At 37.6% G+C, this 16,891-nt stretch overlaps 1 protein-coding gene across 1 annotated transcript in view; it reads left to right on the top strand.

Annotated features, from left to right (window-relative positions):
• The window catches only part of NLN (neurolysin), a 102,893-nt gene extending 99,324 nt beyond the window's left edge, over positions 1–3,569 (top strand). The window contains exon 13 of the mRNA XM_086699872.1: positions 1,690–3,569. Coding sequence (XP_086555998.1) covers positions 1,690–1,824 — 135 coding nt within the window. The 3' untranslated portion in view covers positions 1,825–3,569. The remainder of the gene's footprint in view (positions 1–1,689) is intronic.
• Positions 3,570–16,891: the final 13,322 nt, after the last annotated feature.

The following is a 16,891-nucleotide window of genomic DNA, read 5'->3' as shown; positions in this document are numbered from 1 at the left end:
GACCAAGCAAAAAACTACACATCATTCCCCACCCCCCAAAAAACATTAAATCTAGCTTAAGTCTTCATTACCAGAGTTTTCAGGAATTCGAGTATCAGTGATTACAGGCCTACCCTCTTTAGGAAAATTTATCTAAAACTTGTAGATAAGGCAACAAGATTACTACATGCCTTTTCATTGTCATACTAGAATATTGTCCAGTAAGCCCTTCTAAAGATCACATTGTGTTCTAGGCCCTACCCCTGTCCACTGTGGTAGCTCCCTGTGGCTGTCAAGCACCTGAAATGTGGCTAGCATAACTAAAATCTTGTGCTGGAAAAGTGACAAACACATATGAGATTTTGATGACTTCCCACAGAAAGTAAATCTCAGTAATTTTTATATTGACATATGCTGAAGTAACATAGATATATGGTTAAAATATCTTATTAAAATTAGTTTCACCATTTTTACTTTTTTTACCTTCTAAAATGTGATTACTAGAAAATTTTAAGTTATTTATGTTTCTTATATTATATTCCTGTTGGACTGTGCTGCCCTAGACTTTACAAGAAGGTAACTGACTATTTACTCCTAATCAGGGCCCAGACTAGGAAGTTTGATGTTAACCTGTCAGGATTAATAAACTGCAGATGATTTCTGTTAATAACAAAAAGATAAACCCCAAAATTTTTATTTTATGACGCTATAGGGAATAAAATAGTTTTGTATCTAACTTGGTAAATTTCATTCATGCATGTTTTCGTTTATTAACAATTTGACTAGACTTATCTCTGATGGTTGTACCAAAGAGAATTATTGTTATAAGTCAAAAGTTACTTTTGTCTCTGAAAATTCTCTGGCTATTATTGTCAAAAAGACTATTAGTCATATTGATCATATGATTTAATGGATATAAATTTAAAAGTGTTACTCTGTGAACTATTTATATGTATATTTGGAATTTTTCTTCACTGAATTGTCTTGCTTTGTATCCCTAAAAGGATGATGAAAAGGAAGTGAAAATAATGAAGGACACTGATACTGAATTTCAGTCGTTTTCCTTCACTTTACTTGCTGCTACGTTTATGTAAATAAAGGCAGAGTAACTACATTGTGTTTTAAGGTTGCAGACCTCATCCCCAAGGAAAACTTTACAAAGGTCCTTATTCCTAGCTCTGAGCCCACAGAAATAACTTAACCTACACCTGGGACATGTGCTGTTGTCCTACCGCCATCCATAATGATGAGGCATTTTTTATAAACCCCTTGTAAAAACATAGCAGAAGCCATTTTGGCAGTGGTGATGCCACTGGTTCTAGGTACACAAATCCCCTATTTGTGGCCTTCTTGAACACTTGGTTTGCTAACTCTTTTGAAATAGCATTTGAGATGGGCTACTAAATAGAGGAATCTGTTATACATTCCATTGGCTATTTTTTGTTTGTTTGCTCACCGTTGAAACTCTAAGGAGATAAGACAGTAATAAAGAGGAACGTAGAAGACTGGAGGTTTAAGCTTCAGCTCTCATAGCTACCAAAATAAATAAGTACAGCTCTATAGAGCTGTAGTTAAGGCAAAAGAGAACATCCAGACAAAGTAAAGTCAAAGTCCCTTTTTCTTCACCCTTCCTCCTTTTTCTTTTGCATCTAGATATTTGGGAAATTGCTTTAACAATGAATTATTAGGTGTGATGTTTTATTTTATTAGGTTGGAATGAAATACAGAAACCTAATCCTGAAACCTGGGGGATCTCTGGACGGCATGGACATGCTGCAGAATTTCTTGAAACGTGAGCCAAACCAAAAAGCGTTCCTAATGAGTAGAGGCCTGCATGCTCCATAAACCGGGGATCTTTGGTAGCAGTCCATGTCTGGAGGACAAGTCGACATCATCATGTGTTACTAGCCCGGAAACTGAATGGAGTTTTGCAAATGAAAGTTTAGATTTCTATTGACTGTCTTTTGTTTTTCACTTTGAAAAATTACACAGATGTAAATGGAATTATAAATACCATGACCTAAGAAAAGACCCATCAGAAAATAATTGTACTATAAAATTTCATAACAATGGATTTGATTTCTTTTTATACAAGTTTCATATGAATGTAATTTGATTTTTTACTATTGTAATCTAGATAACATAATGTAAGAGGGCTAAGAATTTTTAAATTGAATCATATACATTATATAATTTGATCCTTCTTTATATCTTGAAGTTTTGTACTTGGTATTTCTGGACTGATAAATGAATCATCACATTTCTCTGGTAAATATTTTCTTGGAGCCCTGTGTCACCTTTGACCCTCTGTCTCACAGTAACGCGTGACCTCTTTGTCCACATACCTAAGGGCCAGGGGAATATGCCTCAATAATGCGTTTATCTTTGGATTTCAGGCCTCATTATTTCTCCTTTTCTGCCGCACTTAAATTATGTTCCACCATTGGGATTTATCTTTTCTAAAGTCCTATCACAGAGTACCAAAAAAAGTAAGAGTTTTAACTGAACTGGCCTATGTATATTGCTTTTGTATGTTGCGTTAGAGGATTGTAGATCTTGCATCAGAGGTTCGTTTCCACCACAGTATACAAGGTTGTCAGTCCTTTGGCATATTTGCCAATTAGAACACTAAAACAAGTCCAAGGATATGTTTCTTTTCTCATGTTTCTGATAAGTGGTACGGACTTTGCCTCCTTTATTCCCATCTCACCCAAAGTGACAGATATACATATCACCAATGGCAGTTTAGGGAAGAGAACTGAAGGTGGTGTGGAGCAGAAAGAGTTCAGAAACTCCAGAAGAGGAGTGGGTTCTGGACAGAAGTGTTTGAGGACAGCTGCTCCAAAGTGTTACGTGTCCTCAACCACAGGGAGGAGGATTTCATAGCCTATCTTGTCTGGTGATTTTTATTTTAAGCGAAACTTTGGATCTCTCTTTAACTTTCATTTCTGTGAGTCTAAATTGTACTTCTATAGCAGACCAGTAAACTCACAGGACTTATTTTTCCCTAGGAGTCTACTCAGTAAGGAAACCAAAATAGGATAATAAAAAATTTTTAATTAAAAAATCCAAACTTCACATATACTCTGATAGGTCTTCCAGTTGGTTCCCGCTGTGTATCTGAGGTATGACTTTGCTGGTGAGGGACAAAATTAGACAGATGGACTTTGCGCTAAATAAAAACATATATATTATGCTGCATAATAAAATTATAGACAGTGGGAAAGGTTAAGAGCTCTAACAACGCAGAAGAAAATTCCGGGATTATTATTGCCAAGCAAATACGTTAAAAATGCACATGAAATCCAACCCTCCCTTCTGAGATCATCGCCTGGCCCTTCTCTCCCACAAAGTAGTTTTTTTGGTGTTAGTAACCTGTGTTACTCTTCTCATATCTTTTTTTTTTCTTCCAGACTGTTCTGTTTTCCAGTTTCAGACAAAAACTTTTTTCAGCATTTTCTATTGCCTTTCTGTGTGTCTCCTTAACAATAACTTTATCATTTTCAATCTCAACTTACTTCACATGGAAAAACTAATACTTGGTGTGAAACAGGTTGCACACAATAAAGTTGCATTATTATCCATAAGAATGAACTCACATTTCTTTCATACTTAAATGTTTAAGCTGAAATGCCTAAGAAAACAAAAGTGCTATGATGTTCTTTTTATTTAGAGTCCATATATGATACTTAAAATCTACCAAAGCACGGCAACAAATTTAAATACTTACTCTTTACAATAATTAAAAACTAAGAACTAATTTTTTTCTTTTTTTTTTAATTTTTTTAAATGTTTTTATTTATTTTTGAGACAGAGAGAGACAGAGCATGAGCAGGGGAGGAGCAGAGAGAGAGGGAGACACAGACTCCGAAGCAGGCTCCAGGCTCTGAGCTGTGAGCACAGAGCCCGACGCGGGGCTCAAACTCACGTACTGTGAGATCATGACCTGAGCCGAAGTCGGACGCCCAACAGACTGAGCCACCCAGGCGCCCCAGAACTAATTTTTAAAAGACTTTTTGAATGTGGCCATTTATCTACCTTTTCTTTTTTCTTCTTTTTTTTTTTTTTTTCATATCAGAGTATAGAGTGTTGGTAAGGTTCTCAATGGTGGATAACTATAAAAATTGTAATTAGCCAAGCCACACTTCAGGTTTGTGAGCTGAGCAACATATAATAAGGTCTGTCTTGATTATTGACCCAAGATATTTAGGTCTGTTTCAGGTTACTACAGACAAGAGAAAGAAAAGCCATGATGTTTTGCTACCTAATACAGATTTTTTTTTCCCTTTAGTGCAAATGCTACATGTTACCTAAATGAATAACTAAAAGTGATCTTGAAGAGTTACCACCTGAGCTATTTATGTGAAAATCTTGCTTTTCTAAAATTAATATGATAAAAGGTGGATATCTGTAGCTCTATAGACTTGACAAACTGCATTGTGTACGAGGCCAAAATAGAGAAAATATTTTTTTAATTTTTAAAGGATATGATTTTATGCTTGTACTTTCCTTAAGTAATAGGAAATGACTTATTTCCCATTTTGCCTTTAGCCTTTGTATATGAATTAATGTGTATAACAATCCTGTCTCTTTGGTGGATCAGCTGGTTTGTTTATGACCATTATTCATTTTTTCCTTTGCGTTCATGCACAGGAAGAATTTTCCATGCTCTGAGGGAATTGAATTAAAACACTAATCCCCCAAATTAGGTTTAGAGGTGGTTAACTGAGCCCCTAAAAGTGTAAAAAGAGAAACCATATATCATCTAAATAGATGCAGTGACCAAGGCTTCCTTCTTCTCTCAATGCAACATTATTATAGTTACAGATCTCCCATATGAAATTGGATAGCCCTTCAAAATTGAATATGCCTTCTCTTACAAGAGTTTGGTGGGAATAAAAGGGGGAAAAAAAAAGACATGCTTTCATTTTCTTTGAAAACCAGTCAATGTGCAACATTTACTTTTTCAATTGTCTTTTTCAGAAACTTGCACCGGAAACAGAGCCACCTAAGTGATTCATCTAGTCCCAACTGTATCAGGGCAAAAGGTAAAGGTTATAAAATCTGAATACTAGATCAGTGTAGCCTTTTCTAACACACCCACAGTAATGCTATACATGGAGACTTTGTCTGAAAAAAATCTTGAAAAACTGGGCCAGTGAATAGAACCCCTCATACATCCCTCTCCAGTGAGTGATTCTTGAGCTTTTATTTGGTTGAATTTACCTTGTAGTCTTTCCTAATAAAATATAGATCCCGTGCATCTGGACCACTGTGTATGTACAAGAAAAGGTAAATGGTGAATATGACACAGGCTCTCTTGTTTCTGCTCACATGACCTGGCATCCATTCTGGCTGCTTACTTCATAGAGCTTGGAGGCTCACCTAAAATTGTACTGTGATGACAGAATGTCCCTAGCATCTGTTGTTGGAGAAACTGTATGGCTTAGACTGGTTTTAAGGTACCGTATTCACTGAATCTGGCAAGAAACCTGGCATCTCTATTGAAATCTTTGTGGCTCAGATAGATAATTGTTAGCGAGGTGGATTCCTAGCTATTGAAACAACCTAAGAGAGCTGAATAATGATTCACACTAAACCAAAGAAAATTTCCAATCCTTTGGATGAAGACACAAGAAATTCCATAGACGGTATTATCAAATTTACAGATAACAGAACTGCAGTCGTTGAAAATGTTATCATTAAGATTTAAAATTATTTCCATGCCGAGGCGAATTTAAGACAAAATTAGACACATTCCATTGCCAAGGTAAACAGAGGGGAAACCTGACTTGATGGTACTCAGAAAAAAAAAGACATGACAGTTTGGGGCACCTAGGTGGCTCGGTTGAGCGTGCAACTTCAGCTCAGGTCATGATCTCACAGCTCGTGGGTTCGAGCCCTGCATTGGGCTCTGTGCTGACAGCTCAGAGCCTGGAACCTGTTTCAGATTCTATGTCTCCCTCTCTCTGCCCCTAACCCACTCACATTCTGTCTCTGTCTCTCTCAAAAATAAACATTAAAAAAAAATTTTAATAAAAAAAAAAAGACATGACAGTTTTATTTGACCAAATTCCAATATAAGCCCACACAGTACAGCACACCTGGGAGGGGTACAGAAGGTAAGAATGAAAGCCTATAAGAGTGTGTTGATGGAAGGTTGTGTCCAGATCAAAAGAATTCCTCTGGACCCATGTGCTAAGATCATTCACAGCTAGAATATCGTGTTCTGTTCTAGGTGTCACATTTTAAGCAGATTTTGACCAAGTATTACAGTGTTTGAAAGAGTAGGGACAGGCAGGTGATGACTTCTCGAGAGGAATACATTGAAGAAAGGGAATTTCAGCCTTCCTGAAGGTGAATTCAGCAATACAAATGAAAGCTGTATTCAAATACTTAAGGTATGGCAGAGAGGATAGATTATTCTACATCTCCAGAAGCCAAAGCTTAGAAAAATGGTTGGAAAATACAAAGAGGTTTTAATTCAACATGAGAAAGTTGTTTCTAATAATTATTGTTGACTGAAATATATTCTGCTGCTGTTAATGAAGATCAAAGCAAAGCTTGTGGCTACCAGGAGTGTTACAGCAGGCATTCCTCCTTTGAGTAGACTTTCATACCAGATCAGCTTTGAAGTCTCCCCAAAGTTTAAGATGCAACAAATGTATAATCTTCATCAGAAAAACATCACTCGGGTGAAAGTAACGTTTACACACTGGATCTTACAAATGGTATGTAGATGATTGCAGCTGCCCATACGGCAGATATCTGATTTAAGCATTTATAGTTTATATTGCCTTATTCCTCTTCCGTAATTAGTCAGTGCTTATCCAGAGGTCATTATCAGACTCTTTATGGATAATCTGGTAACAGGATGAGAGGTCAGTTGTGTATGACCATAATAAAGCTAGGGATTCTTGCAGTTGCATTTTCTTCCTTTACAGAATTTATAGTTGTTTTTTGCCCGTTCCACCCATCACTATCTTCATCAAACATACACAGACGCCAAAATCAAACTCAAGTAACCCAGTTTATTATACATGTGCTCCACCATATTGTGATTTCTGAGTCATTGTTTATAGCCCCATAGCCCCTGTCCTCTACAGTCCCTTGACTCATGGTGAATAGTCCCTAAGTGTATGTTAAATAAACATATCTTCTTTGAAATTACCTTCTGCTGTAAGGATGGATTTATCTATGTAGATGATATGAATCTACAGAGGTAAAATTTTTTTACACTTTCTACATGAAGAGGCCCTTATCCTTAGGGACTGAAAGAGTTTCTCTATGAATTAGATGAAAGAAACATGCATTTTGTAAAAGAAAAATTGGAGAATGGAAAATATTTCTGAAGATTCCTCCACTTTTCTCTGTGATTATGTACTCTAAACCTAGGAATTTCTTAATCTACAATCTCTGGTTCCCTAGAAAATCTATGAAAAGAAGAGTCAAAGTAGACATCCATGGTTGTCCAGAAAATTAAAAAACTGTTGTTTTTTAATTCATTTTGAAGACTGTAAAGTGTCCATTATGTATCAGGCACTGTGTTAGACACTGCGGATACAAAAAATGACAAAAACTCCTGAGCTCATATTGCTTAAATATAGTGAGAAAAGGAGATAAGTGGAGATAAATTATAGAAGAAAGGTATGTTTAAAAAGCCTTCTTGTTGTTTTTCCTGACAATGGTTGACTCCATTGTACAATTTGACTTGTGTCACCAAATTTTATGATTACCATGTCACCTGCCACCACAGACATTTCTAACAAAATGGTTGATTTTCTCTTTTTTCAGCCTGTCAGCAGTGGGACTAAATGGTGCCCTTCCATCTGTCTTATATCCAGGAGTTTCTCAGGCCCTGTGATTAAAGGACTTAACAAGAAAGAGGTGAAAATATTCCCTTTAACCCTATCTATGCATTGTGATCAAATGCTTATAAACCCCTAGCCCTTAGAGGACTCACACGGGAATCCTCTTAACCTGATAAGTATGATACACCCAAGAGGCATTGGTACATCCTATAAATCTGAAAATAGGCTGTTAAGATGACCCATCAAGCTATTTAGAGATGGTCCAGAATTCATCAAGATTCCTTACTTCCTTCTCCCATCAGTGTTAGTTTTCCATTGCTACTAATAAGAGCTGAGGAAAAAGCACCCAACTCTTGATTCCTTTACTGCCCATTATTTACAACTTCCCTTACTAAGGATAGCAATTAATTAAGTAGATCAATGAAAGACTAAAAAACTTCAAAGTTCCAAGTTTCATGAGGACTGGAACTGGACTTTAAGCTTCTATCCCATTTCCCTGTGTAAATGGACTATAATTTAATCAATTTGTTGTCAGTGAGCTTTTAGGTCATTTTCACTCTTTGGACATTACAAACAATGCTGCCAAGATTATCTTTCCAAATATATAGTTTTCCACATCTGTCAGTTTATCTAGTAAACAAATTCTTAGAAGTGTAGTTCCTGGTTCAACGGGAAGAGGCATTTTAAGTATTGCCAGGTATTATCAAATTAGAGCCATGTGTCTTAATACTGTTTAGTACAGTTGTTTAACATCAAGGCAGTCACTAAAAATGAATAAGGAAAAGTGATGATTGGTAAAAAAACAAAAAAAATTCTGGTTCATATTGCTTTCCCCCACTGGGTGATGAGACTAAAAGTTGGCTTCTTTCAGAAAGTGGTAGGAGTAATTCCAGACAGGAATTTTCTTTCTCTATTAATGATTGGATAGGTCCTATAAGGAATGTAAGACTTTATTCCAGAACAAAGCAGTCATCAGTCCTTTGTGTTCAGGGCTAAGTGGGGAAAACCAAAAGATCCATTTTGTCATCCCTGTCCCAAATCAGATGCCTTTCTACAGTCTTAAACATTTGTGTGACTGACAAGTGGGACTTGTGTTGTCATCCACAATGCAATCACTGTTCTGAACACGCACATGGCCCACTCTGCCTCAGCTTCAATTATAAAATCTTCAGCCAGAGGCTATTATCCTCTGTTTTGTTCAGTCAGCAGCACAGTTAGCCAGTGAATTTCCGACTGGGATCAGGTGGCAAGAGAGAAATTTCTCAGACTTCATCTATCAATCCCTTTTATACCCCAGTAGGTTTCTTTGTTTGGGGGGCCCCTGATGAGGGAAATTTTTCTGAAGCCCCAACTTTGCATTTCCTTTTTAAATTCCACCGTAGTTAAGGACAGGGAAATAGGAGTAGTTGAATGGTGACTTCTGTAAATGAAGACAGAACCTCCAAATTCACAGAGCTCATTCCTTCTGTGTAATGAGTTTCTTGTCACTCATTCTTTGGTAGATAAGCTACATCCTGTGGTCTAACCAGGCCTATGAAGCATTGCTTTCTCTCCTGCCTTCCCTGTCTTTCATCTGTCTTTCTCCCAAAAGACTAATTAGATGAATGGAAGATTCTAAGCAAATATCTCCAAATCCCATTAGGAGCACAACAGAGGTCTGAGGCAGAAAACAGCTAGTGAGGCCGTGCAGGCTTGGAGGGCTTTTCTCACAATATCCCATTTTAAGAACAGTCAATATTGTCATGGCTACATGCTAAAGAAGAGATTTGGAAGGACTAGAAGAGGGGCAAATTATATTCAACCACCCTTAGAAGTAAATGCCTTTTAAAGATGTCTGCAGAATGCCTAAGAGCTCTCGAAGATTTGGCTTCTTTCCTAACTTATCATCCAAATTTCAAGTAAGATAAAATACTTGTTCCAGAAAGCCAGACTGCTACCTGGTTGACCTCTATCTACTGAAGTTCAAGGTTAAGGTGGAACATCCACTAAGCACTATTTAAAGTTTTGAATCCTAATTTAACTTTCTGCTAGTTAAAGCCAACTTCTTTTATAAAGGTAGTGTAGAGTTGTGTTAACATCTACAGAGACCCGATTAGTTCCTCCGTTTACCTAATAAAATTCTCAGGACCGTATCCAAATTTAGCTGGGCATGTTAGTACAGCAACACACCGTTGTCTGTGGTGCCAGTAGACAAAATGTCAGTACGCCTGTTGCATTCCTCTGGGATAATAGAAATGAAGTCATCACATCAGAAAATGGATCATGTGCTCAGGATACACTTCTCTCCCCATGAACACACTGGCGCTCTCAGGTTAAGGTCACTGATCCAGTAGCTGGAAGGGTTCTCATAGCCAGGAGAGGGTGAGGCAGAAGTGCCACTTAGGAACACAGAGGTTTCTGGTACTGGAGACAATAATGACAGAGGTTGGTAGGAGGCTGGTTGAAGGTGCCTGTCAGAAGGTAACTGCTGGAACGTCAGTGTCAGAATGCAGGGACAAGAACCTGACAGCAGGAAGTGCTGGCTGTGAACAATTTCAGGACTCAAAAGAGAGGGGGACACTAATATTTCAGAGAGGAAAGTGGCTTCAAGATATACTTGATTAACAAATTATTATTTTAATTCAAGATAAGTAGGGGAAGCTTTGCTTTTCAAAAGTAATATAAGAAAGTATCTAATTACTTCCAACAAATTTCAGGTCTTACCAGCCTTTAATAATAAAAAGGTATGGGGGCGCCTGGGTGGCTCGGTAATTTAGGTGTTTGACTTCGGCTCATGTCATGATCTCAGGTCTGTGAGTTTGAGCCCTGTGTTGGGCTCTGTGCTGACAGCTCAGAGTCTGGAGCCTGCTTCAGATTCTGTGTCTCCCTCTCTCTCTCTGCCCCTCCTCCCCTCTAAAAAATAAATAAACATTTTTTAAAAAATTTAAAATAAAAAGCTATGAAGTTAGAAGAAAATTCCTAGGGGTGCCTGGCTAGCTCAGTTGCCTGCTTGATCTCTTGATCTCAGCGTTGTGAGTTCGAGCCCTATGCTGGGTACAGATATTACTTAAAAATAAATTACAAAAAAAAACTCCTAAAACCTTCCATATTACCTCTTATTTATGGCAATTTTTGTAGTCTTGTTTTAATGGAACATTACCTGAGTTCACCTTTACTGTGCATGCCAGAAGAATCTAGATGTCATCTTGAGACTCTAGAGGAAGCAATAAAAGGAGCTGTTTGGCAAACTTGACAACCATCTCTAACATTTCTAAACAGCCTAATCAATAAGGATAAATGGTGTGGGTTAGCTCTCTAGGAACCTATAGCCAATGTAACCAACTGTCCCCCCATCAGAAGCATGTTTCTCAAGTCTTGGAAATTATCCTTTTTATCTTGATTTTTATCTTGAATCCTTCTCTGTGCCCACACAGCTCACCCTGCCCCTCCACCCTTCATACAACATTCTCACTTACACCAGATTCTTTGGGTAAAGAAAATACAGTTTCAGGGCAGGTGTTTCTTTGATGCTGAGACACTTAAAAGGTAAGCATGGAAACAGAGAAGTAATGCTTATTCCTTTCCCATCTGAGTTTTGCAAACTGCAAGAGAAGACAGCACAATCTCAATCAGTGTGTGTTTCATTTCCTCTTGTCTCTCTCTCACGCTGCTCAGGATTAAGTGTTCCCCCTACCCTCAACCAAAATAGAAATATGATCTCATGTTTGTTTATTGGGTTGGCTTTGCATTTCCTAGGACAATAGGGTGTAAATTTTGACTTACTGACGTTACTTCTTCCCCCAAACCCAGGGAAAGTCTTCAGGGAGCTTGCTGTAAGCATATCCAAGTGCAGCTGAATCTCTTAGGTAGACAACTGTGTAAAAATAGAGCAATGCTTTTGGATGCTAAAGTGGCATCATTCAGTAGCACCATCTCTATAAGCCAGGTGCACGTCCAAAGATTCTGCTAAACAGAGTTGCCAAATACTAATTAAACTAATTGGTTATCAGTGCTATTCTTAAATCTTGTGATTTGAGGATTTCTCCAGTGAGAAGAAAGAGGGATATATTTATTCCATTCTCCATAGAAAATACACAAATTCTGATCACATTGTATAGTCAAGTGAGCCAGAAATTATCAAGAAAAATGATTTGATCTCAACAGTTTGGAGAGAAAATGTCAAGTGTCTGGATGTGTGTGTTTATTTCTTTCATTGTCATTTCATGGTGTCCAATAAATAATAAAATATATTTCCAAAGGAAAAAACAGGCTAACTGAAATAAGACATATCAAAATGAAAAGACTCAATAGGTGCTACAATTTTCCATGATGGAGGAATGAAAACAAATTTTCAATGAAGAAAATAGGATAAATTTAAGAAACTAGAGAGTTTCAAATGCATAGGAAACAAGGGAAAAAAGAAGTTACTATACTTCTGAAGCCAACAGTGTAATTCCACGTCACAGCCATCGGATTGGGGGCCATATGACAGGATGTATTAAGGCTGAAGATGAACATGTCCAAAAATTCCAAGATACGTACCAGACAAGCTCTTCTGAATAGCATGAGATATCTACTAGAATGCTCACAAGAGCTTTGTTTGGAATCATGAAACAGTTGAAACCATGAAAATATCCACCAACAGAAGAGTAGATGATACATTGGGGCAGATTTGAATAACAGGCTATATTTCAGTTAGAATGAGTGAACTAAAGCTACATCTATCATTATAGGTAGCACTTAAAAAAATATCAAACGCAAAATCCCACTGCAGAAAGATACGTTGAGGTTTGTATTTTTATAAAGTGTGTGTGTGTGTAATTTTAAAACAATACTATTTATCTTGGATCTATACGCAGTAGTAAAAGTACAAAAATATCACATGAAAATGGACACCAAATCCAGAATAGGATTTCCTCTGGTGAGGGAAAAAGAATGGGATCTGGGAGAGATACTTTCAACTCTAAGTGCAATCGTTTTTTCTTCAAAAATCCAGTACAAATCTTTTTAAAGCTTTCTTTTTTATTCCTTGAAATACTTTTAGTTAAAAAACAAGTATAATGCTTCTGAGGGGTTTATCAAAAGGTGGCTTTCAAAACCAAGTTTTTACCAGTCCATGCAACTTCAATCTTGCAAAATCCAGGCGTAGATAATTCCCCCATTCAAATATTTTAAAGATGCCCCTTGGGTGTCTCCACCAAAGCCAAAAATGAGCATTCTAATCCAATGAAGATCAAGTTGAGGTTGTTATATGAAAAATATGAAAGTTAGCGGGCCTGAGTCTTGCTCTCATGACCTCATTGGTACTCCTGGCCCCAGTACTTAACCTAAGAGAGGTGGCTTTGATTCCTGACTGCTCCTTCCCCGACTGTAGTACTCAACCAGTGCTCATTACCGTTGCCACTTTTCTTCCTTCCCAACAGAGCCCACATTTTCATCAAGTATCTTGATTCATCTAAGGGTAAGTCCATGGCCTTTGCCAATAATTGACTCAGGGGTGGGCATATGAATTCCTTTGGGCCCATGATAAGTGAGGGAAAATTTGCTAAGGACTTCTGAGGATGGTTTCCTAGTTTTCAAGACAAAGTTAGAGAAAAAAAACATTGTTCTCCTCTGGCATCATCATGTGTAGCATTGGGACCTAGAACTGCACAAGGCTCAAGATGAAGCCAGCCCTTATGGGACAGAATCAAGAGAATTATAAAGAAATAGTGCAGCTAGATTGTGTCAAGTGTGAAGTCCATCTGGGCATCCAAGAAAGTGACCCAGTATAGCTCTGTGTTGTTTAAACCATTTGGAATTGGGTTTTTGTTCCTTGTGACCAAAGGCATTCTAAGTGAAGCATACATATATGATTCAGCTTCCTCAGCTGTAAGTGATGGTATTAACATCTGGCCTGCCCTACCACTCCAATGAGTGGTTTTGGAGCTCAAGATGAGCCAATGTATGTGAATGTGCTTTGCAAACTATAAATTACTATTCAAGGGCAAACTGGTACTATTATTAATAATTTTACTATGAAGTTTGAGATACATATTTTAGTTCACTATGTAAATTATGTATGTCTTAGAATGTAGTTATTTGACTCATTTAAGTGATACTTCAGAAACATGAAAATTTATATGTCATTCTTTTGAATCACATAAAGCAGTTATATATTTATACTATCGGTTGAGAATATCCTCAGCAATGAGTTTTTACTTGAGTACAAGTTCGAGGCATTTTAAAAAGCCATTTATGGGGCACCTGGGTGGCTCAGTCAGGTAAGCGTCTGACTTCAGCTCAGGTCACGATCTCATGGTTTGTGGGTTTGAGCCCCACATTGGCTCTGTGCTGACAGCTCAGAGCCTGGAGCTTGCTTTGATTCTCTGTCTCCCTTTCTCTCTGCCCCGCCTCCCCCCACCCACTCATGCTCTCTCTCTGTCTCAAAAATAAACATTAAAATAATAATAATAAATAAATAGCCATTTATGTTAAAGGAGTTAAAGGACCTTTGTCTGTAAAATACGGGCTCATTACTTAAAAATTGTGTCATCTTTGTCATAACCTGTCTGTATCTCAACATTTACAGTATCTATAAGGGTTAAGGTAGAAAATACATGTAAAATACTTAGAGCAGGGCCTAACAGGTGACACAGTAGCAAGCAGAATAATAACAGCCAATACTTACTAACACTTACTATGTTCTAGACATGTTCCAAGCACTTCATATTTACCAACTCGTATACCAGAACTGTCCTGTAGAGTTGTTGTGGCTTTCATTTTTAAAATAGCTTTATTGTTTTAGGGAAAATGTTACATGCTATTACTTTAAAAATTAAAACAATACAGAAAAGAATACAAATGAAATGAAAGTCATCTTGTTACCTGGATGGTAAATAAGCTGGATAAGCAACCAGACACTTCTCTGTTTAATGTGGCGTGTACATATGTATACACATACATGCACACAAGCATATATGATGTGTGTATGTGCATATATCCATACCTAAGTTATACACACATATGTACACAGCACACATCTATTTTTAGTAGGACAAAAAGAAATGGCTCTATTTTTTTCACTATATAGTTGATTCCACATCCTAGGGGATAAAGATGTAAGACTTCATACTGTTTAGAATATTGCTTGTCTAGTCAGGCAACAGACACCTAAATACATCTTTACATAAATACGGTCATGCTTTCTTTTGTTTACTGGTCTTAATTTTTTTCATTTAAAGTAGCCCTTCAGACACAGTACATCACCATTATTGTTTTCATCATAACTACTTATTCCTTCCTAACATTTCTTTATATATATATTTTAATGTTTATTTTTGAGAGGGAGAGAGAGAGAGACCAGGGGAGAGGTGGAGGGGGGCAGACAGAGTTTCTGAAGCAGGCTTTGTGCTGACAGCAGACAGCTGGGTGCGGGGCTCAAACTCACGAACCACAAGATCAGGACCTGAGCCGAAGTTGGACTGTCAACCGACTAAGTCTTTCAGGCACCCCTAAATCTTTTGTTTTTGTTTTTTTTTTAATTTTTAGGGGCTCCTGAGTGATTCATTTTGTTGAGCATCTGACTGTTGATTTCAGCTTAGGTCATGATCTCGTGGTTCATGCTATGGACTCCCATGTCAGGCTCTGCCCTGATAGCATGAAGACTGTTTGGGATTTTCTCTCCCCTCTCTCTCTGCCCCTCCTCTGCTTATCTTCTCCCTCCCTCTCTCAAATAAATAAACTTTGAAAAAAAAATTTAATTTTAATTGTGGTAAAAAACACATAACATAAAATTTACCATCTTGACCAGTTTCAAGGGTACAGCTCAGTAAAGTATATTCACGTTGTGCAAACGATTTCCAGACCTTTTTCATTTTGTGAAAGTGAAACTCTGTGCACATTAAGCACAACTTTCTATTTTCCCCTCCCCCATCCCAGTATCATTCTACTTTCTGTTTCTATGAATTTGCAATCTTATCTTTTTTTAACTCAACATTTATTCCCCAGCACTCCGGATAGTCATGCTTCACAAGTATTTGTTGAGTAAATGAATGGATTTGTATTTGCACTCTACAGAAACAAGAAACACACAAAAAGAGGTCACAGCCTCATTTGCGCTAAGAAATCAATAACCTCCAAATAGCTAAAACTTATTGAACATCTACTATGTACCAGGCACATGACACTAATTCTGCCCTTGGCCTCTACAGTCAGTTCCCAACACAACAGCCAGAGTATTCCTTTAAATATGTCAAATCCTCCGCTCAAAACCCTGCAATGGCTCCCAATTACACTAAGATAAAAAGTCAAAGTTTTCACAGTGGACTATGGGCCCGATCCTACCTGGACCTCTTTACTTCTCTTACCTTTTGCTGCTTTCTGTCTCTGTCCCTTCCCCTCCAGCCACACTGGATTCTTTGCAGTTTCTCAAACATTCCAGCAACACTCACCAGTGGGCCATTGCGCTTGTTGTCCTTTCTACCTAGACCATTCTTGTCCTGATATCCACATTGCTCGTGCCCTTACTTCGATCAGCTCTTTGCTCATAACTCAACTTCCTAGGGATGTGATCCCAGGCTACCTTCCTGAAAAGAGCATGTGCCCCAATTACTTTCTGTATTTTCATCTGTGGAAATTACCACATGATCTACACATATTTCCCTAATATATTTTTGTTTGCTTTCTTTTTCTGTCTACATCATCATTGCTATTTTTGTCTGTTTTATTTACTACCATATCCCAGTGCCCCGAACTATGCCTGACACATAGTAAGTTCTCAATAAATATTAGTTTAAAATGAATGAATTCATACATAGTGATAGAAAAGCAGGTCATTGGTTGCCTTGGATTAGTGAGGAGGGGCAAATGACTGAGCAGGGGTACAGGGAACTTCTATATCTTGATCATGTGTATGATTACACATGTGTATAAATTTATTAAAAGTCTTTGACATATACATTTAAATTATATCATATGCAAATGATACCTCAAGAAATGGATTTTTTTTTAAGTAGCACTTTGCTTCAAGTCAGCATTTGCAAAGTAGTAAAGCTATAATTCAAACCCAGGCGTGTCTGATTCCAAAGTCCTTCCTCTTTTTATGAGGTTATACCACCTCCCCTAACCTCTGCCCTACATAG

Source organism: Puma concolor, chromosome A1 (genome assembly GCF_028749965.1).
Source record: "Puma concolor isolate L17-30 chromosome A1, mPumCon1.1.hap2, whole genome shotgun sequence".
Taxonomy (NCBI): Eukaryota; Metazoa; Chordata; class Mammalia; order Carnivora; family Felidae; genus Puma; species Puma concolor.
The sequence above is the reverse complement of the archived record's forward strand: the minus strand, read 5'-3'. Positions and strand labels throughout refer to the sequence as shown.